The 24481-nt window shown below is 39.0% G+C and overlaps 2 protein-coding genes across 9 annotated transcripts; one reads left to right on the top strand and one right to left on the bottom strand.

Annotated features, from left to right (window-relative positions):
• Positions 1 to 1326: 1326 nt before the first annotated feature.
• On the top strand, positions 1327 to 17755 carry LOC105039575 (protein SUPPRESSOR OF PHYA-105 1). 7 transcript variants are annotated; one of them, XM_010915780.4, is made up of 8 exons: positions 1327 to 1473; positions 2340 to 3898; positions 5060 to 5217; positions 10576 to 11419; positions 14280 to 14426; positions 15309 to 15626; positions 15731 to 15790; positions 16595 to 17755. In XM_010915780.4, exons 2-8 carry the CDS (start codon positions 2363 to 2365, stop codon positions 16784 to 16786), a joined length of 3255 nt encoding a protein of 1084 aa, XP_010914082.1. In that variant the 5' UTR covers positions 1327 to 1473; positions 2340 to 2362; the 3' UTR covers positions 16787 to 17755. The 7 variants fall into 7 exon arrangements, 4 of the variants coding, with proteins under 4 accessions (XP_010914082.1, XP_029119751.1, XP_073109147.1 ...); XR_003800556.2 differs by lacking the exon at positions 1327 to 1473 and having other exon boundaries at positions 1480 to 3898; positions 16595 to 16857; positions 16992 to 17755; XR_003800554.2 differs by lacking the exon at positions 1327 to 1473 and having other exon boundaries at positions 1480 to 3898; positions 16595 to 16867; positions 16992 to 17755.
• Positions 17756 to 18203: 448 nt separating this feature from the next.
• LOC105039592 (uncharacterized) lies at positions 18204 to 22351 on the bottom strand. 2 transcript variants are annotated; one of them, XM_010915789.4, is made up of 3 exons: positions 22099 to 22351; positions 19562 to 21570; positions 18204 to 18866 (listed from the first exon to the last, which is right to left on the bottom strand). In XM_010915789.4, exons 2-3 carry the CDS (start codon positions 21453 to 21455, stop codon positions 18730 to 18732), a joined length of 2031 nt encoding a protein of 676 aa, XP_010914091.1. In that variant the 5' UTR covers positions 21456 to 21570; positions 22099 to 22351; the 3' UTR covers positions 18204 to 18729. The 2 variants fall into 2 exon arrangements, with proteins under 2 accessions (XP_010914091.1, XP_010914100.1); XM_010915798.4 differs by having other exon boundaries at positions 19562 to 21507.
• Between the last annotated feature and the right edge of the window lie 2130 nt (positions 22352 to 24481).

Here is a 24481-nt window from a genome sequence, read left to right as displayed (position 1 = left end):
GATGATGTATTCGGTTGCAACCCAGCGGTGGCAGATTTCTTAGAACTGCATGTCGGATGGGTCCCTGATGAAAAGAAAGCCGTCCGGTACTTGGAGCGCGGGCCCCACTTTCTGGCCCCTTGATTTCTGCGGGCGAGATAACGTTCCGATGAACCGCCGGAACATTCACAGGAGGTTCCGATTGTACCTTGAAAGAGAGAGAATGATTGATCTCCTTTTGAGATGCCAACTATTGGATGTTCCTCACGCAAATTACAACATACTTCGATATCAGTGCTAATAGATATCAAAATGATTATTATACGATCTAATAATTGATATCATCAAAAATAATTAATTATTATTTTATATAAAAAATATAAATTGAACCTTCCATGAAAAGATAAGTGAACCATATGGATCCAAGTGTTAGCATTCTGTTATATGATTTTATCGTGATTCGATATTTATATCTATAAAAATTATTTACCATTTGATTAGGATTCACGTCAATTCTATATTTAACTCGAATTAGATCCGAGATAAGCCATGCTGCAACTTTGGGCATCTATAACCGTCATATCACATGTGCCATTTCTTGAGAATTCAATCAACATTTTTTATGTAACTAAACATGAGTCCATTGGGCTTCAATGCAGTTGATCAGATATAATTGACGTTAATTTTCTTTTGAGTGAATGATAGAATTAACATTAGTTGATGATATGGATTATAGTGCCTCAAATATAAACTCAATCCACACACTGTTTGTCAAATTTGAGCCAAGCTCTGATAACTAAGAGTCAATTGGATGCTATTTGGAGATCATCCTAGACATAAACACAGTTTATATATTATAACTGGATGAGTGCTAGGAAAACGTTCCTAACTCAGAAATCCAATAAGTTATATATATACAGACAGGTAGATATGGATTTGAATGGAATCGATTAATTAAATGAACTAACTCCAAATATTTGGTTCTAAATCCCTGTTCTTGGCCCCGTTTGGGTTTCTACCAAAAAAAAAAAAAACGTTCGGGTTGCATCTGGGTCAGGCGTAACTGTCACTTCATTTTTTTAATTAGACGGCTGCTAGGAAGCGGCGCTCAGCCCATATTTGCAATTTTTAGATGGTTGGCCCGGGGAGCCCCACGTCACCGAGCCAGACTTCTTTTAAAGTAAACTCGTGTCTATTTTATTCCCCTCGCTTTTTCACCTGAGCTCGGAGGGGCTAAGAAAACTAAGGCACCGCTCCACCGGAAATTAATTAAATATAACAAATATATATATATATATATATATATATATATATATATTTATTTATTTATTTATTTATTTGTTAGATACATGTACGAATGCGGTGGAATAAAATAATAAAATCTTAAAAATTGTCAAACTAAAGACACGATAAGATGTTTTCCGATTCGCGACCCGAATTGATTGCTTCAAGCGTCGGAAGAGAGAGAAAGAAGGAGAGAGAGATTCATTCGTGGTAAGTGCTCCTAAAAAACCTCAGTTCTTTCCACTTATGGAAATTTTAGGGTTCCTGCATTCGCGGTTTTTCGCTTCATTAATTTAGGTATAGAGTCGCGACTTGGGCAGAGTTCGATCGCTCAAGTTCGAATCGATTTCGGATTTTCTGGTTTTTTGCTTCAATTTTCACTCGTTTTGGTGCGGCCTGAGTAGTTAGGGTTCGTGTTTGCTTCTTCTTCATCTTCTTCTTCTTTTTGCCTTGATTCCTTCTTTATGTGGGTTTTCTTCATCTTAATCTTGCTTTCCGTTTGTTCATTCTAATTCTTTATAATAACAGTCTTTTCTTTTCTTTTTTTTTTTTGTCTTAATCGAGTACATGGATTCATCAAACTTGGATTTTTCGGCGGTGCAGTGGAATCGGTAATCAAATGCTACGATTGCTGGCATTTGAAGAGGAGTCTGAGAATTTCTGGTGGTTAAAAGATCTTTCCTTTCTAACTGGTTTCTTTGTGGCATTGGTTTTAACTGGGTTATATCCGGAGTTTTCCAAGAAATGTTCGCCGTTTGATATGGTTCTGGCTATTGGTTTTGGGTTCGTTTTATTCATGCTTAATAAACGCCAGGAACGGATTATATAGTTGATTTCTTTTTGGTTGTTCATTTGGCTATTGCTTTAAAGCTGCTCAATGTATTGCTGAGGTCCTATATTTGTTTGATAGCTAGATATGTAGTAGGGTTTTTGCCGTGCATGCGATATGTACGGATGAAAAGTGTTACGGGCTTGTTGAGGAAGCCGGGGATTTCTGTTGCAGTTCATGCAACTGTGGATTCTTTTAAGATTATGTTTAGCCCATTTGGTTCCTGAAGTTTGCCCATCTTATTCAGTTCAAGTTCTCCATTTGAACCGCATGGAAGGGAATGCTGAAGTGAGTGAGACCATAGAGAGCTCCATGGAGGCTACTCACCTGAAAAGGAAAGAGAATGATCAATCACCACCGCAACCAGATACCCACAATCCCTTGCAAACAGCTGCTCCAGTCGTCTCTCGGCAAGTTGTTTGGCCTGAAGGTTTCTCTTTGCTTGATTCACCCGACATGTTTCTAGAAACTATAGCCGGAAAGAATCTAAGTTACGGTACAGCTTCACAATCTGGGTCTGAGCCACTTTGGGCAAGCCCTCGCTCTTCAAATGATCCTGGAGTTATGGTGGAAGAGTTGACTCTGAAGAACTACAAGAATCCTAACCTGTCTATTGGTGACAGCTCTGTTAGTGGAGAAAAACCACTTGTCAGGAAAAGCCTATGGCAAAATTTTAGGAGGCTTGCAGGTGGACAGAGAGATGTGGCAGCCAAAGAATCATCGACAATGGGCCACCAGGAGGATGCAGGGAAAATAATTCTGTCACCACCCAGGATTCAGAGACCTCCGCCATGCACACAATTGGACCCAAATAATTACAAGTTCTCTGAGCATTTGGCTGAAAGTGATAACCAGATGGCCTCAAGCAATGCCCTGACAAGATCGCCTTATGGGATCCGGACTAAGGTCTTATCTGCACCAGGTTTTCCACAAGTTTTGGTCAAGAACTCCTTGAAGGGTAAGGGGGTCGCATATAGATATCAAGGAACTTATCAAGCCCCAGGCATGATGATCCAAAGTCAAAATATCGAAAGGCCTAGTGGCAATGTTGATATAGTTTCTAATTCATCACATAGACCCAGTGGAAAAGCAGATGGCATGGCACTTTTCGCTGGCTGCAGTGGTAGGGTTTCAAATTCTCATGATGATGGAATTAGCTTGAGGGAATGGCTTAAACCCAAGCACAAAAAGATAAACAAGATTGAGAGGCTGCGTATCTTTAAGCAGATCCTGGAGCTTGTAGATAGTTGCCACGCTCAAGGACTTGCTTTACAGCATTTACGGCCATCATATTTCATAATAATGCCTTCAAATCAAGTTAACTACATTGGCTCTTTTGTTCCCCAAGGTCAGATGGAGCAGTTGTCAGCCTCAGCAAGTCAAGATTTTCATCCCTTGGAGAATCACTTGAAAAGGAAAGTGTACATGGAACAGAATAAAGATGCCCACGAAATTTTTATGTCAAAGCATCAGAAACTTAATGAGCATCATAGTACCAGCACGCAGCATCATGTTTATCCTCCCACCGGTGGCTTGAAAGGTGAAGATCATAATGGAGAAATTGATGTTATTATTTCCAGAGAAAGAAATTCTATGTGTGATTTAAGGGAACAAGTAGGATTTGGGGAATCATATGACACTTGTAACCTATCCTGCACTCCAAGTAAACCCAATTCCAGAACCCAACAGTCAATATCTGAAATTTTGAACCTGGAGGGGAGGTGGTATGCTAGTCCGGAGGAGACAAATGACAGTATATGCACTTTCTCCTCGAACATCTACAGTCTTGGGGTTCTTCTTTTTGAGGTATGAAGAATGTTTACTATGTCCTTTTGATAGTTTATATTTTAATAAAGTAAAAGCTCATCAATGTCTAGCTATATTCTGAATTTTCATGTGATGGAGTTTTTGAGATTATTCTTAATTATAGATGCATGTACCTATAGAGTACTACATATTTACATAGTCTTCATATCTTTTGATCCACATAAATCCGTAGTTATGTGTCTGTTGGTTTCTTTTATTTTGATTTGGGTTTATATGTTGCAATTTGCTCTTGTTCAATGAATCAAGTTGGTTTGCATTGGGGGAAAGCATTAGAAGATAATGAAGGAAAAAGAAAGAAGATTTAGATAGACTATTAAAAATAAATATGATTCTTTTGCATGGAATAAGACCATAAAGTGAATTGGTTCACTCCCTACCAGTTTGTGATGACCATCAAAATAAGGTTTAGACACAAGCGTATAAGCATTTCCAGCATATTATGTGCCTCCATATAGCTCATATTAGCATTTGTTTTATGTAGTGTTGTTTGGCATAGTGTGCTGAAGTTGTTGACCTGGATCAAACTGCTGTGGTGGCTGGGTTGCTGGTTTCTGGTTCAACCGTGGGTCAACTGCAATTTGACTGGTTGAAATAAATATGTAATTTCTAATATTTCCCTCTCTCAAATACCCAGCAACCAGTCTCCTCCCAATTCGAAATCTGATGGACGCAGTGCCTCTGATCCCATATCATCTGGGTTGAACAGTCCAACTAATGAACCCTCCGGGTGAGATAAATATGTGATTTCTATTATTCTCCTTCGAAATCTGATGGATGCGGCATCTTTCTTGGTTGAATGATCCAACTAATTAACCTGCTGATCAAACGCTATTGATTCAGTGCATTTCCTGGTACACTACAACCTGTTATTCAAAATTTCCAGAGGCCCTTTTTAAATGATGGAGACTCATGATACATGTAGCTTGGGAATCCAAACTGTTCTTTATCATTGACAATGGTTAATGTGCCTAAAAACTGCAAATCTCTGTTGGAACAGTTTATCATTCATTTTTAGCTCCTTAACTCTATTTATGCCATTTGTTTTGTTGACACTTGTTGCATAGGTAACTTCCACATCGTAGGAATTGAGTTCGATATGCTAACTCTCTCTATTGATATGATATTTTTCTTCCTCTTCAGCTCTTTTGCTATTTTGAAACATGGGAAGTGCATTCTGCTGCTATGTCAGATCTTCGCCATAGGATTCTTCCTCAAAATTTTCTTTCAAAAAGTCCTAAGGAGGCCGGATTTTGTCTTTGGTTACTGCATCCAGTGCCTTCATCTCGTCCCAAGTCAAGGTAAGTTCCTGCTGATATAATTATTGATGTACTTGAATGCAAATACGATTTATATATTGGGACAATATTTTGTACATGTGGTGTCTAATGAAAACTGCTGCTAAAGCCTTTCCCATGAAGTCTTTCATGTTTAACAGTCATGACCTTTATTATGCTTCTCTTTTTCATTTAGGCATAGATTTACTAAAGGATGCAAGAAAATAATTTTCTGTTTGCTTTTTTCTAGCATTTTGATGCTATGATAATCATGACTAATAATTTGAGGTCCACAAGCATATTATATTTAAATAAATTATTATGTGAAATCAGCCTTCTAGGTGGACTTAGATTTCATTCCAGATTGTAATATAAAGAAAAGTCAAAGGTTTTTTCACAGCCTAGGCTTGTGATAATGGAATGAGATGCACATGACTCATCTTTAGATCATGAAAATTAATCTTGTCCGATGAAGAAGTAACAAGAGGGAAAAGTCTCATGAGCCATAGGCTGAAAGTTGAAACTACGGCATTATTCCCTAACTTCTAATATGTGGGAGCCTAACTTGTCGCATCTGCTTGAGGTCCACTTTGTGGCCTCATATCCATGGAATGCAAAGGCATTACCATCTTAGTTTCTAGCCTTTTTTCCCTGAAAAAGAAGTCAATTTAATGCAGTCAGCATTCAAGCTTTAGAAAAAGACCATTACGATGTCATGTTTGGTAATCAGTAATTTTTTTTTTTTTTGAGCAAGAAAGCAAGCAAGCATGATGATGTTTCCTGATTTCTATTATTCTCTGTTACCATCAAATTAAAACTGATGGTCTCATTAAGATATATTGGCTTAAGGACTTCAGATATTTCTCATACAGTCCTAAACTCCACGTGATGTCCAGGGTTTTGTAGTTTTTGCTGAAGATACTTTCATAGACGTAGCCTAAAGGATGTTAGATCCTTTATAGGTATAGCAACCCATTTTTCAGCAGGGACGTACTCCATCTGAGATGTGCCTATTTTTGTCCTTTTCATTAGATCGAGATTATAAAGAAGCCTGAGATTTACACTTTAGTTACGAAAGACAAGAGAGCCTTAAGGTTCAAGAGTGTGTTAGTAGAGAAAGGAAATGCCCAAGGTAAGTTATAAACTTGAAATTATGACGGGGGGGGGGGGGGGGGGGACCATCATAAACAACTACAGATAAAAAGTGGGCCACCTGGTGCCATTCAACCATATTTAGTGCTCTAATGTTGCCGGAGACTATATATTTGTGAGCACATTGTTCTTGATCATTGGCTGGCGTAAAGCAAGAGCCTTTGACTGGTCAACTGGCTACTGGGCTATAGAAGGAATCTACATATGGAAGGAGGACGAATCAAGAGTTAATAAGTTATAACAGTAAGCAAATAACTGACAGAAAAGGCAGTGCTAAACTACTCAGTGGACAACACACCTATGTATCCAACATTTTCCTCACTTCCCTTTCTGTCAAAACCCTCTAGTTTCAGGAGAGCAAGCCACAATTTGCAAGCTTAATGAAACATGTTCGACGGACAGCAAACCTATGCATCCAACAGTTTGCCTCACTTCCCTTTCCATCAAAACCCTCCAGTTTCAGGTTGGCAAGCCACATTTTGCAACCTCGCTGGAACATGTTTTGCACTCCTGGAACCCACGTATTTGTCCATCTCATAAAAGCGATAATTGCTACACTATGCTGTCAAGCCATTAGCAAGCCAAACTTGTTAGTGCTCTCTTGATCCACTTGGTTCATGCATGCACTATTGGCTTCCAAGATTCAACCAAAGCCTGGAGAGATCACATATCTTAAGGTGTGATTCTGGTGGATTCTAAGCACTTTAAGAGTGAACATGGACAGTGAACAGCGGCATTGGGCCAAGCTAACTCATGCACAAGGAAAAAAAATTGTACAAGAAGTTAGCATGGTAGAGTATGTCTCGGTGGCAAATGCATGGCCCTCAGTATTTTGAAATTTGCCTATTCTAGGCAATGCTTATTTTTTCTTGATTGAAATGAGTCAGGGAAAGCCTAACTCAGTAATATTATTACTTAATAGTTAGAGTTACAGAAAAGAGCATTAGTTTCCAGACAAAACCATGCTTTGGGTTCCAACCCCACAGCCTTTCGCTATTAATAATGTGCTTGTACCATGAGGGCAGGATGCTTCTCGTGTGCATGCCCACCACACAAGCAGATGACTTGACCTTTCAAGGGGGAAAGAAGGTGGTATTTGGCATTGTAGTGTTTCTCCTCAAAAGTAATAGTGAAGTGTTGAGATCTTGAAAACTTCATTTCCGATGCAGTTTTCATTCTCATTTTAAGCCATCGAGCTAGAGGAGACAAGAGGATGGAGTGCATCATGAACTATGAAAATGGAAGTAGTGTACTTCTGCAAAGTGAAGGAGATCCATGATAGGAAGAGGGATGCTGCCAACGTGCAGTAGGGCGAGGCATGACTGCTCTAAATCGAAAGATCCTATTGTTCCGCTCCTTCTAAAGACACCAATATCCCGCTACGATTAGAGCTTCTATACCAGGTATTAGATCCTTATTAGGAAGCGGTGAGTGCTATGAACCCCAAAGTTCTAGTTGATTGAATGGCATATTAGGATGCTAACGTATGAGAAAAGGTAGTTCTGAATTGCTTGTGAAAACTGACATCCGATCACCAAGTGGTCTACTGTCTTCAAGTAGGACTGGTAAAATATGATCCGACCCGCCAATCCAATCCATGTTCGACCCGCTATAAACAGGTTTTTGTTTAGGTTAAACGAGTTTGGATCATAAACGGATCGACCCGTTTAACCCATTTAATAATTGGGTCGAATTTAGATTTTAGATATCTGACCCATTTAACTCGTTTAATATTCAGGGCGGGTTGAGTTAGATAGCCCATTTAACCTGTTTAACCTATTTCTGACCAATTTAATCTGACTTGTTTCACATGTTTAACCCATTTAAGACTCATTTAACCTATTTAAAACTTGTTTAACCTGTTTCTAATCTATTTAATCCGATCTGTTTAATCTGTTTAATCCGTTTAACCTGTTTAATCCGTTTAACCTAATTTGACCTATTTAATAAATGGGTCAAACGGATCGGATCGGATTACTTGTTTAATAAATAGGTCGGTTCATGTTTGAATTTTTGACCCATTTAATAAACAGTTTGGGTTGACGATTTTCTGATCTGATCCGTATTGATCTGATCCATTTATGACCCGACCCGATTCGATTGCCACCCCTATCTCCAAGTGATCGCCACAGAGGCTATAGTTGATTGGTCCTGTCCAACCTCTCTTCACCAAGTTAATTCGTGTTAAGATCCTATCTTGGACACATAGGAAGGTGAAAATCTTGGCTTTTTCAGGAACTTGAATCTTCCATACAAGTTTACTGAAGGCAAGTCGAATGCCCCCATCAATTAAAAATCTGTAGCAGTGCTTGGCAGAGAATTTCGATATTTGGAACCACCTCCAACTCACTCCATTGCTTTCATTTGATGTTTCTATGTTGTGAAGGATTGAGGTAAGCATCTGAAACTCTTCAAGTGCTCGTGATGGGAGTGGCAATTGAAACGTTGTGAGGAGGTCTTGCTGTTGGATAAATTTGTTGAGAGAGGTTCCAGAATCTATAGCCATCAAAAAGAGGATCGAGAGCCTTTCTTTCAGTGGTAGATCGCCCATCCATTGGTCATACTGAAATGAAATTCGCAGACCATTTCCAACTAGGGGGAATGATAGGGTTCGGAATAGTTCTTGATTTTTCAAAACACCCTTCCAAAAGGGTGAAGCATGCCTATGAATGTTGTTTGTAGGATTGGATGGCAAGAATCAGTTGTAGTAAATCCTTTGTACCAGTGTGCAGTATGGCTTACTTAGGCTTTCAAAAAAATTCCATCACCATTGTAGGAGCAAGATCTGATTGAAGACAGAAGGATTAATAATGCCCAAGCCTCTAAACTTCTTAGGTTTGCAAATGTTTGTCCATTTTACCAGGCAATGACCTGGTGAGCAGCTACCCTTGCCCCTCTAGAGGAATGATCTTCTTAGCCTATCAATTTTTCAAATGATCTCCTTTGGTAGAAGAAAGACAGACATCCAGTAGGTTGGTGTGGCCGTGAGAACCGCATTCACAAGTGTTAACCTTCCAACAATTGATGAGGTATTGGCTTTCCATACTGCTAGTCTTTTTCCATTTTTTATTATAAGGGAGTTCCAATCTGATTTTCTAAGGGATGAGTGGTGAAGTATACCTGAATAGGTAATGGGAAACTCAGCCTTCTTACTACCCAGTATATTAGCAAACATTGACACTTGAGAATTGGATAATCTGATGCCAAGCACATATGATTTTTGAAAGTCGATCTGCAAACCAGTTAGGAGCTCGTAAGAGTAAAGGATAAACTTGAGGTTGTGAACGTGGACGACATCTGCATTGCAAAACAATAAGGTGTCATCTGCAAACTGTAGACGTTGCATTTGACCAGTGATTTGGAGTGGACTGATACCTACAATTAGATTGTTGGATGCTGCTCTCTTGAAGACTCGATCTAGAGTATCTGCCACCAATAACAAGAGTTGTGGAGAGAGGGCATCGCCTTGTCCAAGGTCCTTAGAATGCTGAAAATTCCTCCCAGGTTTGCCATTTATGAATATAGAAGATTTCGATGTACTAAGGAGGTTAAAAGTCCATTTACACCACTTGGATCGAAAGCCTCTAGCTGATAGGAGCTGGAGAAGACAATCCCAGACCATACTATTAAAAGCTTTTTCCAAATCTACCTTGAATACGACACCCTTTTGTTTAGCTTTTGAACAGAGAGATAATTTCAGCAGCTGTTGAAAAATTTTCAGAATGACAGGCCAATTGAGAATGACAAGCAATGCCCATTACCAATCAATAGGAGTAAAGAATTAGATAGATCTATGCTACGAAATGGAAACATATCTTGCCCATGATGACTTGTTTACATTTTGGTTGTAGAGGGCCCACACTTGAAAGGAGGCCCTTGTTTATCTGTTTTGAATGCAATTTTTTTCACCATATAATGGTGCTAGTCCAATAAGAATTACCACTTTGAATCTGTCCACAGGGATTTTGCATTGTAATATGCAAACCTCATTTTCTTATTTAAATTACCACTATGACCACCTCTTTATTTATATATATGTATGTATGTATAACTATGTCCATGTGTATGTGTATTAGTGTCTGCTGGTAGAATTTTACATATGGCATCAAATTAAATTAAGAAGGGGATATTTTTTTTCCTCCTTTACATAAATTTTAAGTATCATTTTAGTCTGAATTGTCCACTGAAGTCATCCTCTGATAATTGGTGCTTCTCCTTTTCTTGTGCCAGGGATGTGCTGCTATGTGATTTAATATGTGAAGGTAGAGATTTATCATCCTTAGATCACTCAACAGCAGCTGTTGATGAGAAAGATGCAGAAGCAGACTTGTTGTTGCATTTCCTCTTATCTTTGAAAGAACAAAAAGAGAAGCGCACTGCCAAGTTAGAAGCAGACCTTGGACGTTTAAAAGCAGATGTTGAAGAGGCTGAGAGAAGACATTTATCAAGAGCTAATTTTGTTTCTAATGGCAAAGATCTGCTGCATAACATCAGTGATATCTCAGACATGTACTCTTGCAAAGGACGTGTAAATGTGGAGGATATATCTAGCATGTCCAGGTCAAGTATTTATCAGGAGAGGTTGATGAGGAATATGGACCAACTTGAAAGTGCATATTTTTCCATGAGATCCAGAGTTGAGATGCTGGAAACTCATGCTCCAACACGTCCAGATATTGATGTTTTGAAGATTCGTGATAAATGTTATGGATTTGAGAATGGTACTGACATGTTGACTGAATCAACTGACTGTCTTGGAGCCTTTTTTGATGGTTTATGCAAGTATGCTCGACATAATAAATTTGAAGTGCGTGGAAGTTTGAAGAATGTAGATATCCTTAACTCTGCAAATGTTATTTGTTCATTGAGTTTTGACCGGGATGAAGACTATTTTGCTGCTGCTGGGGTATCAAAGAAAATTAAGATTTTTGAGTTTGATGCTCTTTTAAATGACGATGTTGATATTCACTACCCTTTAATTGAGATGTCGAGTCGATCAAAACTCAGCTGTGTCTGTTGGAATAACTATATCAAGAACTATTTAGCTTCGACAGACCATGAAGGTGTAGTTCAGGTCTGTATTCCTTATGCTCATGTGATTTTTCATTTGGTCGTATAACTCTGCTCATACTATTTCTAGTGTACTTTGGGTGGTTACTTTGGTATATAGCTTTAATTTCCACCCTAACTTTATACTCATGAGTAATTATCTATATCCTCATAATTATAGCAGCATCTTTTTTTAACCAACTTGCTTCATATGGAATCAATGGGTAATATTGAGAGCTTTTTCAGAACTATCTTTGTTTCCTGAAAATGAAGAGTAAATCTGGTTATTTGGTCAGAGGCCTGTGATTTGCTGCACATGAAATTGTGTTTTTTCATATAAGTGTCAATGTTACTAGGTTGCATTCAGTATTCACTAATTCAAAGTACATACAAAGAATCTGATTTCTTGAAGTTTGACCGCCGCTGAAGGTGTCACAAGTGTCAAACCTTATGTGGAAGTACAAATTAAGTTAAAATGCACAATGATTTTCATAATTGTAACCATCAGGTATGCCCCCTAATATGTAGGTTAGCTTTGTGAGACCTCATTTGACAAGTATGCCTGTTGAGGGATTCCTTTGATGTTTTTGCGAGCTTAGGATGTATTGTAAATCCTGAAGATCTAATGCTGATGGATTTCCTAAAGTGGTATGTGTTGTCTCTGGCTGCAGTATTGTGTAGCACTGGTTGCCGTCATGCAATACTTGCTTGAATGTATATATTTGTCTTTCGAGTTTCAAGACTTAGGATTGTTGATATTATTTGAGCCGATGTGGAGTACTGAAATCTAGGTGCACTTCTATTAGGCATAAATATAGAAATTAGGAAACTTTATTTTATTTGGGAATTAGAAAATTTTATTTTTATGTGGACTATAGGACTAGAATTTTATAAGGACTCCAGTATCTTATTTCTATGTGGGCTTTTATTAGAGTTTTGGATTGTCTATATAAATCTATTACCGTGTTAATTGAGAATACAATTTATATTATTGAGATTTGAGAATACAGAATTTTGAGTTGCCTTCTCCCTTAACCTTTTCTTTTCTCTTCTCTGTTCTCTCTCCTTCTGCCATGCGTCAATTTGGTATCAAAGCAAACTTCGATCCACCACCACAGCCATGGCATCTCCGCTGCTGTCCCTCTCTCACTCACGCCTGTCCCCCCACAGCATCACCTTGAAATTGTGCTCTTCAATCTTAATGCTCAGCACCGTGCAACACACAATCGACTCCATTAGGTTCACCTTAGTCAGATCCCTCCGCAGGTCAAAAAGACTTAAAAAAAAAAAATCATTCCCCTATTTTTCCACCAATCCCCGATTTTTTCTTGATCCCTATCTCCATCCTGGCGACCAGCAGCTTGCCATCCCTTTGTTGGAGCCCTCTCGCTCCCAACCATGTTGCTGTCCTCTGCAAGTTCGTGAGGGCAACTACTCTATCCCCGCCATCTGCTCGAGCTCCTCGATGGCCCTCTCACTTCCGCTGCTGGTCACCACTGTCCCCAAATCGAGGCTTTCCTCCTGAGGGCCATCGACCTACCCTTACCCTCGGCCTCTAAGAGGTCATCGCTGTCTAGCGGCTAATCACTACCGGTCTTCGCCACTGGGAGGCCTCCGCATCATCTCTGACTTGAACTCCACCAACCATCAGTCACCGAAAGGCATGCTTGCCTGTTTTCCATGCTTACTCTGAAATTTCCACACAGTTAGGATCCAATCAGGATTGGCGATACAAATTGGGACTTGTAATTCATGTGGCCATGAAGGATTCCAGTTCCATTCCTGTGTCTTTGTATGTAATACTTAACAATAGCCGAACAAAAATTATTAGTAGTCGAAGCTGGGGCATATAGTTGAAAGCATATTGATCACTTGTACAAGAAAGATACCAATGAGAGATGGTTCACAAACATAAGAGTGATGGTTATGTGATCCAAGGATCTGAGTATCACTGGCATAGGAAGTGTCAGCCAGTGACCATTGTCATGAGCCATCACTGCCATGCTGAAATGACCATCATGACATGTGCCACGATATCCCATGCTGAAACCAAAGAGAAAAAGACCTAATAGCCCATCTTTAATTAAAATTTTGAAAAAAAAGGCCTTGATAGGTGTTTTGCTGGGCGCTGGTACTAGCACAGCATGGACTTGCACTTGAAACTTGTATAATGGCATTAATGTTCGTTTCAAAGCATTGTATGTTTTTAATATGGGGAAAGCAAAAGTAGTATTGATTTCTTTAATTCATGCCTTAGAGGTTTGCAGAGTTATCTATTAAAATCATGCCAAATCTCTATTTATGCAGTCATTTTCCATGTCTAACTTATATAACCAATGCAATAGATCTCCCAACTTATCAACTGGTGGTCCTAGCTGCTTCCTTGGCCGCACTACCTTGTGTAGGAATTTGGCACCATTTGTTAGAGGATTGATGGGCTGAGAGTTGCTTATAGAAAGTCCATAGGGCAGTGAATCATAATTTGATTCCTGAGTTTAACTCTCTCGGATGGCCAGCCTTATAGACTAAGGTTAAGAGGTGAGTTTTTCTGAAACTTAACTCAGCTGTTATTTGTAATTTAGATGTTCATAAATGTTTCTCAATGAGGTGTGTCATTTCATGCCATAAAACTTCAGTGTTTTCTGTTTGTTTACTATATTGCTCCATAGCTCAGGCTAGTGCTAAAACATAAGATTTGAGATAAATTATAGTTTGTATTCTCTTTTTTTGCTCTTCTTTTTCCTTCAGGTGACTTTTAATCAGAAGCACTATTTATTGTTCTTTAGTTATAAATTCAGTGTATCCATCAATCTCTTCTTGCTCTTCTTCTTTGACTAGGTTTTGTTGCAAGGTTATGTAATTTGATTGGCATGGGTGGCATGCAGTTATGGGATGCAAGCACGGGTCAAGGATTTGCACAGTTCATAGAGCATCGAAAAAGAGCTTGGTCTGTCAATTTCTCACAAGTGGATCCTACTAAGCTTGCCAGTGGAAGTGATGACTGTTCTGTAAAACTTTGGAGCATTAATGAGGCATGTTTTCAATCTCACATCCAAGAGTTGGATAACTTTCAGGGTTACTTTAAAAGTTATACTTATTTTGGAATAAATATCTTCTGAAACTAAAATGTAAATAAAGTCGACTCCTAAGTAGTGCCTTTGACATTGTGGATCTCTATTAATTTTAGCACCTATTTGGCAACTTGCACTTGCCAATGCTATTATGGCACCATTATATTATCTATTTAATAACAATGTGCATATATATAGACATGGTTTTGAATCCCATGGGATGGAGGTTTCTTGATTTCTATTCCATCCCGTCCCGATAGCAGTACTAATTATGCATCTCGGTAAATATCCTCCATCTCTTTATCCTTCTTCCTTCATTCCTTTCTTTTCTTTCTTTTCTTCTTTTCTTTATTGTTCTTCTACCTTCTTTTCTTTCCTTTTCTTTTTCTTTTTCCCTTATCCCCTCCTTTCGTTCTTATTCTTTCCTCTTTCTTCTTCTTTCTCTTTCCTTTTCTCCTTCTTTCCTTCCTTTATTTTTCATCTCCTTTTCCTTTCTTTCATTTTTTCTTTTCTTCATCTTTTCTTCCTTTTTTTTCTTTCCTTTCTTCTTTTCTCCTCGTGTAGATGGGTTTCGGAGGCCCGACCTCGTCCCTATGCTGTTTTCTCATAGGAATGTGATGGAACAACCAAAATGTCCCCGGTCCCACTAGAACGTAAAATCTTGAATATAGATCACGCGGTTAAACATGAAGTTGTAATGAGTTTGCAAACAAGTGAGGAACAAATGTTGTGGTATTACTTCAGTCATAAATGACCTCATTTTTGTGCTTCATAAGTTAATAATTCATGATTTTCATGATTGTTCCTTAATGCCAAACAATATTGTTTTCCTGTGAATGGCAGAAAAATTGCATTGACACGATTAGGAATGTGGCCAATGTATGCTGTGTCCAGTTCTCGTCACACTCCTCCCATTTGTTGGCTTTTGGTTCTGCTGATTACAAGATATATTGTTACGATCTGCGGCATACCAGGATCCCCTGGTGTACTCTGTCTGGACATGGAAAGGCAGTCAGCTATGTGAAATTTCTAGATGCAGAAACACTTGTTTCTGCATCAACCGACAATAACCTTAAGCTTTGGGATCTTAACAGAACCAACACTGGTGGGTTGTCAAATGGTGCTTGCACTCTGACCTTTAGTGGTCATACCAATGAAAAGGTTTGTAGCTTGCTTGATAGCTTCCACTTTTAACTTTCTATGATTCTGCATGTTTTATAACTATTAGAGGTATAACTGACAGTCGTTATTTATGGTTCCTGCAGAACTTTGTCGGTTTATCAGTTTCTGATGGATATATAGCCTGTGGTTCAGAAACAAATGAAGTAAGTTTATTTACCATTTTCAAATGTCTGAAAATTGGAATTAAAGCTGTCGCCATTTTTAGGCTGTCTCTGGCTCATTGGCTATTTAGCTTCTATATGGCGCCTCATCTTTTCATCCTCTTCCTGTTGTTTGGTAGATATAGTTTTGATTTAAATGGTTGGACCTACAAGATTCTTTCATTATGCAGAATTAATCTACTAATCAGTTCCTTTAGTGATACCCATGAAGTTCTAACCCATATGCGACTTGGATCACGGAGACAATTTTGTTTATGCAGCAGCTTATTTAGCTTTATACCTGTAGGTGACTTGTTGGATATTTATTTTGGAAAATTGTCTTGTATAAATGTTGTGCTTTTTACAGACTGTATCCATAAGCTAATCATGTGGAAATAATAAATGACTCAAATCGTATCCCATCCCAAGTCACTGTCTTAAAACATTAAGTCTATCCACCAGCAACTGCTATAACAATCCGGTGATCGTATTATATTAGAGTCTTATTTCATTCTAAGATAGATATGTGGACAACAGGACAGCTAATTTGTGCAAGAACCTCAGTTGATGGCCATGGTACTGCTCTGCACATCCACAACTGACCATGTGTATTGTCACTTTAACTGAAGTAGGATTTAAGCACAGGCTGATGGGATATTTTCCCAGGGAAATCCAGACAAGATTAGAGACTACAATAATTCTCTGTTTTGATCATCTGGACTTGTGATTGATCCCCCACCACTTGTTATGTTGTTTTAAATGCCCAAAAGAAACAGCTCCTAAATGCTGTGTTGTATTTCTTTACAGGTTTATGCTTACTATAAAACTTTCCCCATGCCGATAACTTCCCACCAGTTTGGCTCCATTGATCCAATTACTGGGCAAGAGACAAGTGATGATAATGGACAGTTTGTCTCAAGCGTTTGCTGGAGAGGCAGGTCAGACATGGTGATTGCTGCAAACTCGAGCGGTAGCATAAAGGTATTACAGATGGTTTGAGAGGAGAATTTATTGATAATCTTGAGCAAGGAGGCAGAGAGAGTGAACGGAAGCTGCCATTCCAGAGACTGGTGATGATGAGTTAGAATTCTTTCAGATTAGCTGGTTCAATTTTCAAAACTTCTTCACTTAGCAATATGCCATTTTGGCTCGGAATCAGATATCTAGGGTCTAAAGTTGACAGAAGATATGGTGAATTGTGCAGGTCTGCATTTATCTTGTGGTATTGATCGCCACGTACCCATCAAGAATTGCTGCAGATTCTCTGAGCTTTTGTAGCTCTATGTTTGGTATTCACGGGTAAAAAGGATCTGATCCCGCAACCTGAGATCATAAGTATCCTTGTCAACCAGGCCATGGAATGGAACCCTCTTTATGTTGGCTCGAGCTTTGTTTGCAAGGAGAAGAAGATATGCTACAAGAAGCAGAAGATTGTATGCCAAGAATGGAAAAAAGTACGATGACCTATTCAGACTTGTATCAGACAAGATGGTATGCATATTGGAGTTCACTTCTTGCTTGAATCGAGAAAGCAGCGACAATCAGGACACTTGGTCTAGGAACTAAAACAGGATATATGTACAGGAATTTTCTAGAGGCTCTCAGGGTTGTATATCATTAATGTAAGCAGTAGTGGTACCAAAGGATTATGTAATTAGGTTTTAGCATATGGTGTTAAGTGGTGCGTCCCACCCTGTTTTGAAGGGAAGGAGGTGGACCAACCAACGCTCTTGCGGACACGAAGAACATGTATATATAGTGCAAAATAACCATTCTTTATTTAACAAATGGGATTTGATGTAAATATTTTAAGTTAGTGTGATTTCTATCTGCATAGGGTGGTGTTTCGGTGTAACAAAAGACCACGTATGTACGGATGAAAGCATTCTTAAGACAAAAATTATGATATACAAAGTCAGGAAATCCAACAATCAGGAATTTTCCTTTTGAATATAATTATTTAGTGCATGCCCTCCATCTCTCACATTATCCTTCTTCGGGAAAATGTTATGACAAGCACATGTGCCCTGAAAGGCATCTTCTGTTTCTTGTTTCTTTAATGGAGCTTTTGATAGGGATGATTTTAGAAAATATGATAAGAATACCAAAACATTATACTGGAATATTTGTTTTGAATGTTATGACAAGAAATTTGTTTTGAGCGTTTTTATCTAATGTAATGACAAGAAATTCTGGAAAACTCCGATGTTAGGTGTTATTTTAGTTAATAAAACCAAAAGGATTTTTAAATTCAGAACCTCCCAAATGGATCTTGTGCTGGCCGAACAGCATCTGTTTATTAGAGATTGAATAAATTTTTAAGTGGCCTAGTTGCTTTTGCGACCTTAAGTGAACTGCTTTGTAAATCACCCAGCAGCTGAACTTGAACCATGAGTTCGAGCAGTCAAATATCATGTTTGAGGAATCGTGTCACCCTTAAATCTTTTGCTTTATCGCAAGTAACTGAGACAAAGGATCTAGGAGGAAGGCAGCCAGGTATGATTAAGAATACACATTTTGTACGACAGAAGAAAGCAGTCTACAGCAAATACTCTGACATATGACAAATTGACAATGAAGAATAAATAGTTCACCAATGCAAATCCAATGGGACATGTAGCTGCTATGGTTTTCTTGATTTTCAAAAGGGAATCTCACATTCAAGATTATGCTGGATGAAAACTTTCGTGTGCTGCTCGATTAGTGCAGGTGTGGGGCGGCATCTGTGACGAGAGTGAAAACATTGGATTACGAGATGCAGCATCATAACAGACCCGCTATCATCTGTACGTCAGGAATGGCAACTAGGTTTCAAACAATCTATGCCCCGCAAGAAGTCTGGTATACAGGATCTGAACATGCAGTTGGTGTGCTGCTGACTGCAACGACCCCGTGCCAGTCGTTCTTTGAAAAAAATGAGCAGTTGGTCAGTGTGCTATTTCTCAATCTGAGACATGCCCGGATGTCCTCCGTCTTGGGTTCATTGCTATTGTTGGCATCTGGCTCTCAGAGCTCATCCGCAAACCGCGCCCACAACTAAGTTGCTGTGGTTTCACTGTCTTCCCTTTTTGGTGCTGTCCTGAAGAGTTCAAAGCAAAACAATTGCTCAGCCATCGCTAGCAGTGAGAAGAAGGAATTTTGATACATAAAATTCAGGAATGGAAGAAGGTGAAGATAGTTCTTATAAGGTCAGATTTAGAATTCGGAGCACTTCAATTCGAGCAAGTATCAGAATAGTCTTTTTCCTTCTCTAGGAGATCATAACATCAGCCGACAAGTAAAAGATATTGTTGCAAATAAACGGAAAGGACCTAAAGCAATTAATATATTATGGAAACAACTAAAAAATCCAAGATTTTCTGCACACCAAGTTTTTAGTTCAGCGAAAGACAAGTTTTTGCATTTTGGCTTTGCTATTCATATATTCAACAGCAAAAAGAACTGACACATACTTGATCTTCTACAGGACAACCAGCTTAAAAAAATATGATTTGTTAAATAGCTTAATTAATTCATTGTTTGACTTTGGACAGACAAACGCTAAAGGTTTTATCATGAAAAATATATCTGATTCCACGATGAATGACTGCCTCACTTGTAGCGCCTGGAAGTCTGTAATAATCAAAGTTCGTTGCACCTATTTCAGAACATCCGAAGCTACATTACAAGAACCCCATTACTAAGACAAGTAATAAACTATAGATCTAAACTGGCAAAGAATCAGTTAATGAAAAGAAAGTATCACATAAAAGCAAGAAAAGGATTATAGGTTACCTATTTGCTTGTTGACCTTTCCATGGACTTTCTTTGCTAATGCCTTCTTGTTTGAGTCAGGAGTCACCTGAGATAACAACCTCACGGAACCTATGGTGGTGGACAAGACATCTTCTGTGAGAATTGTACCGAATGCATTCTCATCTCCACAAGTCGATGCCTCCTCGCTTCCTGACTCCGAATTTTTATCCTTGACATTTACACTAGTTTTCTCCCTCTCTATAACCCTATAGGCATACATCTGAAAAGGAATTTCTGAGACCTGGATGGTTTCTTTTCTTGCCCAGTTTGTGAATCTCTTTGATAGACTCATTTCGATGTCAAAGTAATCCACTGGAGGTACCATTGAATCAGGCTGACCCTGATTGGGGTTCATAATTAGAAAGCGCTTGGTGTAACGGAGCACTCTACAAAGAGAAGAGAAGCTTGGCCGTTGAGAGGGATCGGCATGCCAGCATCTTTTTGTTAGGCCGGTGAGATACTTTGGAGATTGAAATGGAAACAGTGGCCTTTCACCAGCCCTTATGTTCTTGCTCATCTTATCCCCCTGAAGATGATTGTCTTCAAAGGGAATTTTTCCCGTCAGCAACTCGAAGCATATCATTCCAAAGCTATAAACATCTGCTTTCTCTGTGTACTTGCTACTACTAGCTTCTCCTGACAGCTCCTGCTCTAAGAGAACCTCTGGGGCATACCAGATACATGGATTCATGGTAGCAGCTTGAGTTGCTGAAACTTTTGAGTTCTTCAAAGGTGACAGACCAAATCCAGCAATCTTTACATGCAAATAACCATCAGGAGAAGAACTCCTTGTCCTAACTAGGACATTGGAAGGGTTCAAGTCCCCATGATATATCTTCCTTGAATGCAGGTACTCCATTCCTCTTACAATCTGAAGCATTATGTCAACTGCCACCAGAGGGGGGAAGGGGATTCTTCTCCTTGAGCTACAAATCTCTTTGATATGATTGGAGAGATCCTTGCTCATGAGATCCATAACTAGAAAACCCTCTTTCTTCTCTTCATCATAGAATGAGTACATATAATGCATCACATTTGGGTGGTTGATCGATGTCAAGAGAGAGATCTCATTCATTAGTGGCTCAATCTCTCCAATGACATGCTTCACAGCAAAACTCTCCCCCATCCACTGGACTTCCTTGTAGTTGCTTGACCCAAATCTCCTTTTCACTTGGTAGTCCTGCGATCCCACAAGGACCGAGGCTGCGAAAAGCTTCCCTTTTGGACCCATCAGTAGCTCTGCGAGCCGCTGTTCTTGCTTTGTCATCGGTTTTGACCCCGAACTCCTCTTCTCCTCTATCATTTCAGATAAAATCCACCTGTCCTCTTTCCAGGCACTGTCCAATCTACTACATATGTCTTGTGAAACCAGGTACAATTTTCCGAACTTGTGCTGAAAGAGCTTCGGTTCCATCCATTCCCTCTCATACTTCTTCGAGAACACCACCCTCTTCTTGTGGATCTCTTCTTGATCAGACCCTGACATTTCTCCGACTTTCTCAATCGCCTCGAGCACAACAGGGATGCACCATAGCAAGTTGTGGAGATGGAATTCGATGCAGTCAGTGCTCTGACTGAGCGCAATTGCTTTCCCCCACCAGTCCTTGGGCTCAAGGCACTGCCTGATGTACTGCTCCCCCTCCCGGAAGATCCTGTGGAGCTCCTTGAAGGGTTGCTCGAGGGCCTTCCACTTGGTGAGCTTCTCCTCAAATTTCAGGTAGTGTCGGATCTCGTCGCCGATCCCCTCAAACGCAGCATTGAAGGCATCCACCAGCAGGCAGCACTGGCGCTGGTTCATGCGTATCTCATCCCGGAACACCATCAGAGCCTTGAGGCTCCCCAGGACTTCACCAATCTGCCGAAACTGCTCCATCCCCGGTCGACAAAAGAAGTTTCGACCTCTATTGGATCTCTTTTCTCGGTCGCTAACCAGATATCAAGAAGATAGAGTCATCGGCCATAAGACTCAACCAGACTATTATGACCTCCTTTTGATCAAACAAAATGACACAAAAGAAAAATCAGAGATTATTTTTTGTGCAAATCTTGAATTCTCGGCAAAAAAGAAGCCAACAGTATCAAGAATCACCAATACAAAACTCATAAAGAGAAGCAATCAAGAAAAGCTTATTTTCAGGGAAGAAGATTCTATTTGGAGAATTAAGTGTCAGATTCTTCTTTCAGATTATTGCCCTCTAATCAACGCACGGTTTCTTTTAATATATTCCGCATATGAATTTTATCAAAAATTAAGGAACCATCCTCATGTCAGTCTTCTATCAGACCAAAATTCCTCCAAAATCTCTTAAAACCAGAATCAAGCTTTAGCCTCCATTCAACCAGAATCTTTCAACCAATAACCCCAAGAACAAGGAATGAAGACTTGCCTAAAGAAACAAATATTTTTCCAACCAATATCAAATCAAGAAAATCATAACCCATAACGTTCAAGAAATCAAGCAACGCTATTTTACGTTGACATGCATCGATCGAAACATATGAATTGCTATCCTTACCGATTCTTATGATCCGCGTCGACGATTCCAGCACAAACAAGCAGTTGGAGACAAGAATTGGATCCAAGAGCGGGTTACAAAAGGAAGAGTTTTTGATGTGATGAGAACAAAATAGAAGAAGAGGCGTTTCCAAAGACAAGGGAAGGAGGCTGATTTGGAAATTAGCGAAGAAGAGGAACCCGGGGGGCGGAGGAAGGGATTTGGGAGAAGGGAAAAAGAGGACCTCTGTTGTGATGGAGACCTGCGGTTGGAGAAGTCTTTGAGGCGTATTTCCGCGTAATTTAATTTCATATGGCGAAATAATCATAATTAATGGAATAATTAAGGATGATTAATGCTGGGCGAGTGGCGGTTCCCGCGAGCCTTTTTGAATTACAGGTTGCCTTGGTGCCAACCACTAACCGCCTCCAGCCGATCCACGATCAGCCCCAGCAGGCCTCCCGCTGCTGACGTGGCCACGAAACCGCGTCATCTTCCTCCTTCCCGCTGCCTCTCAAATTTCTCGTCTTGGGAAATATCCAACGGTGGAGAGTACGAGCTTGAAAACCCAAATATTGACAAATTGATAAATGGTATAAAATTATAAATACACGTACTGCTTTTATAATAAAAAAAAAGTTACAGTAACTCATGAAAATTTATTGAGTCGATAGCTTTTCAAGTTATTTATGTATTACTCTCTCTCTTATCATGATATTGTATAATTTTGTCTTGCATATTTGTCAATTAACAAACCTGGGGGAGGCTATCGCTTCCTCCATTCCACTCTAAAAAAGATACCTTTTGAAGTTGTGTATCATGATCATGACATATTAAGGTCCATATTATCCATAGAATAGCAACAGTTGTAAGGTATGGAACTTAATATACCATTATTGTCCTATAATACATCAATTATTGTGGATTTCAATATTGATTATTGTGCTACAAATTTGACAACATTGAGCCAAAATTATCAATATATGTTTCTTGCTTTTGTGATTAAGAAAGAAGATAGCGTTAGCAAGTAATGAAAATCTTAAATCAGCATTTGTAATTACAAAATATTTTAGAAGATTATTATTAATAGTATTAATTTAAGAACAATAGGACTAATGTTTCATTGTTGAAGCCCCATACAAATAAAGCTTTTAAAGTTAAAATTTTAGATCTTGATTTCTTTTTCTTAGAGATTGATAGCACTACTTGTAAATATATACTACCATGACATCATCAATAACAAGAAGTAATATTATTAATTTATAATTTGAACTAATTTAGTGATAAATTTTATTTTAGATTTATTAAGTAATTAAAAGCTGTCCAAATTAAATATTTTCATTGTCTTCTCAACATGTTCGGCAATTTGGGTTGGGCTCTAACCGCATATTTTATTGCTTACATAAAATTCAAATACAAATTACGAATCTCAACCTTTTATAGCACATATTAAAACGTCGGTTTCTAAGAGCCTGCATTATAAACGGTACATGAAGGAGAAGGATGTAATTGACCATCGCTCCAAACAAAACCGTAGACTCTAATGTTTGATAGTTGTTTAAAAGTGTTTTTATTACCCAAAAAAAATGATGTCCCCCGTTTCTCGTTTCCAATTTCTCGGTCATTTTAGGGGTTAAGTTTCCGTTTAATCACACTCACACGGGAGAAGGGAGAGGAGCCGCCAGGGCCACCACACTCCTAAAAGATTTTTTTTTTTTTTTTTCTTTTGGTAAAACACTCCCAAAAGATAGTTAGTGGCACCCCTTTTCCACCAACTGACCGCTTTAATACAAGTCTCCTCATCTTCCATTTGCTTGAACTGCAGACAATCATAAACGGTGGATGTGTGTTTTGTTACTATAAACATCATCATGATCTTATTATCTACAGTCTAAGTGAATTATTTGGAGGGCTCCGTATGAAGCATGAGTTATGGCATGGTGCTGGTGGCAATACTAAGCGAGCACAGAGGTTTAATTCCAGCCTCAATTCGATTAGGCTTTGGAATATTTGTTGACAAACTATCTTTTTCCTAAGCCATCTAGTCTTCTTGTCCGAAAGGCTATCATGCCTATTACTAGTCAATGTTCAATGGATTATGGGCACCTTTCAAATGCGATCTTTATCACATTGAGGGAGTTGTGTCTTATGGTAAAAGAATATATACAAGACACTGGGCAGATAATTGACCAAGGCACAGAAAAACATTCTCGAGTGATTCATGCGTGATACGCAAATTTAAGACTTGGAATGTCTGGTCTCATCTACTGCAACCCAATGATGACTTCCCACCAAACCCCTCACGCCTAAGCCCACAAATTTACGCAGTCCATTCCACTCCCTTATATCAATCAATACATAAGACTTCGGCAATGTTAGGTTGTTAGTGCAGTGTTTATATTCT

The sequence above is a fragment of the Elaeis guineensis genome, chromosome 2 (assembly GCF_000442705.2).
Source record: "Elaeis guineensis isolate ETL-2024a chromosome 2, EG11, whole genome shotgun sequence".
Classification (NCBI taxonomy): domain Eukaryota; kingdom Viridiplantae; phylum Streptophyta; class Magnoliopsida; order Arecales; family Arecaceae; genus Elaeis; species Elaeis guineensis.
Note: the sequence above shows the minus strand (reverse complement) of the source record. Positions and strands in the feature narration are given on the sequence as shown.

Bases quoted from the DNA above. Each gene is read 5' to 3' on its own strand.
- LOC105039575 (XM_029263918.2), top strand. From the start codon at position 2,270: ATGCAACTGTGGATTCTTTTAAGATTATGTTTAGCCCATTTGGTTCCT. The intron at 3,899-5,059 runs GTATGAAGAATG...CTTCCTCTTCAG, and splicing joins TTGGGGTTCTTCTTTTTGAG to CTCTTTTGCTATTTTGAAAC. The intron at 15,627-15,730 runs GTTTGTAGCTTG...TGGTTCCTGCAG, and splicing joins GTGGTCATACCAATGAAAAG to AACTTTGTCGGTTTATCAGT.
- LOC105039592 (XM_010915789.4), bottom strand. From the start codon at position 21,455: ATGGAGCAGTTTCGGCAGATTGGTGAAGTCCTGGGGAGCCTCAAGGCT. The intron at 18,867-19,561 runs GTAACCTATAAT...TGAACTCTTCAG, and splicing joins AAAGGTCAACAAGCAAATAG to GACAGCACCAAAAAGGGAAG.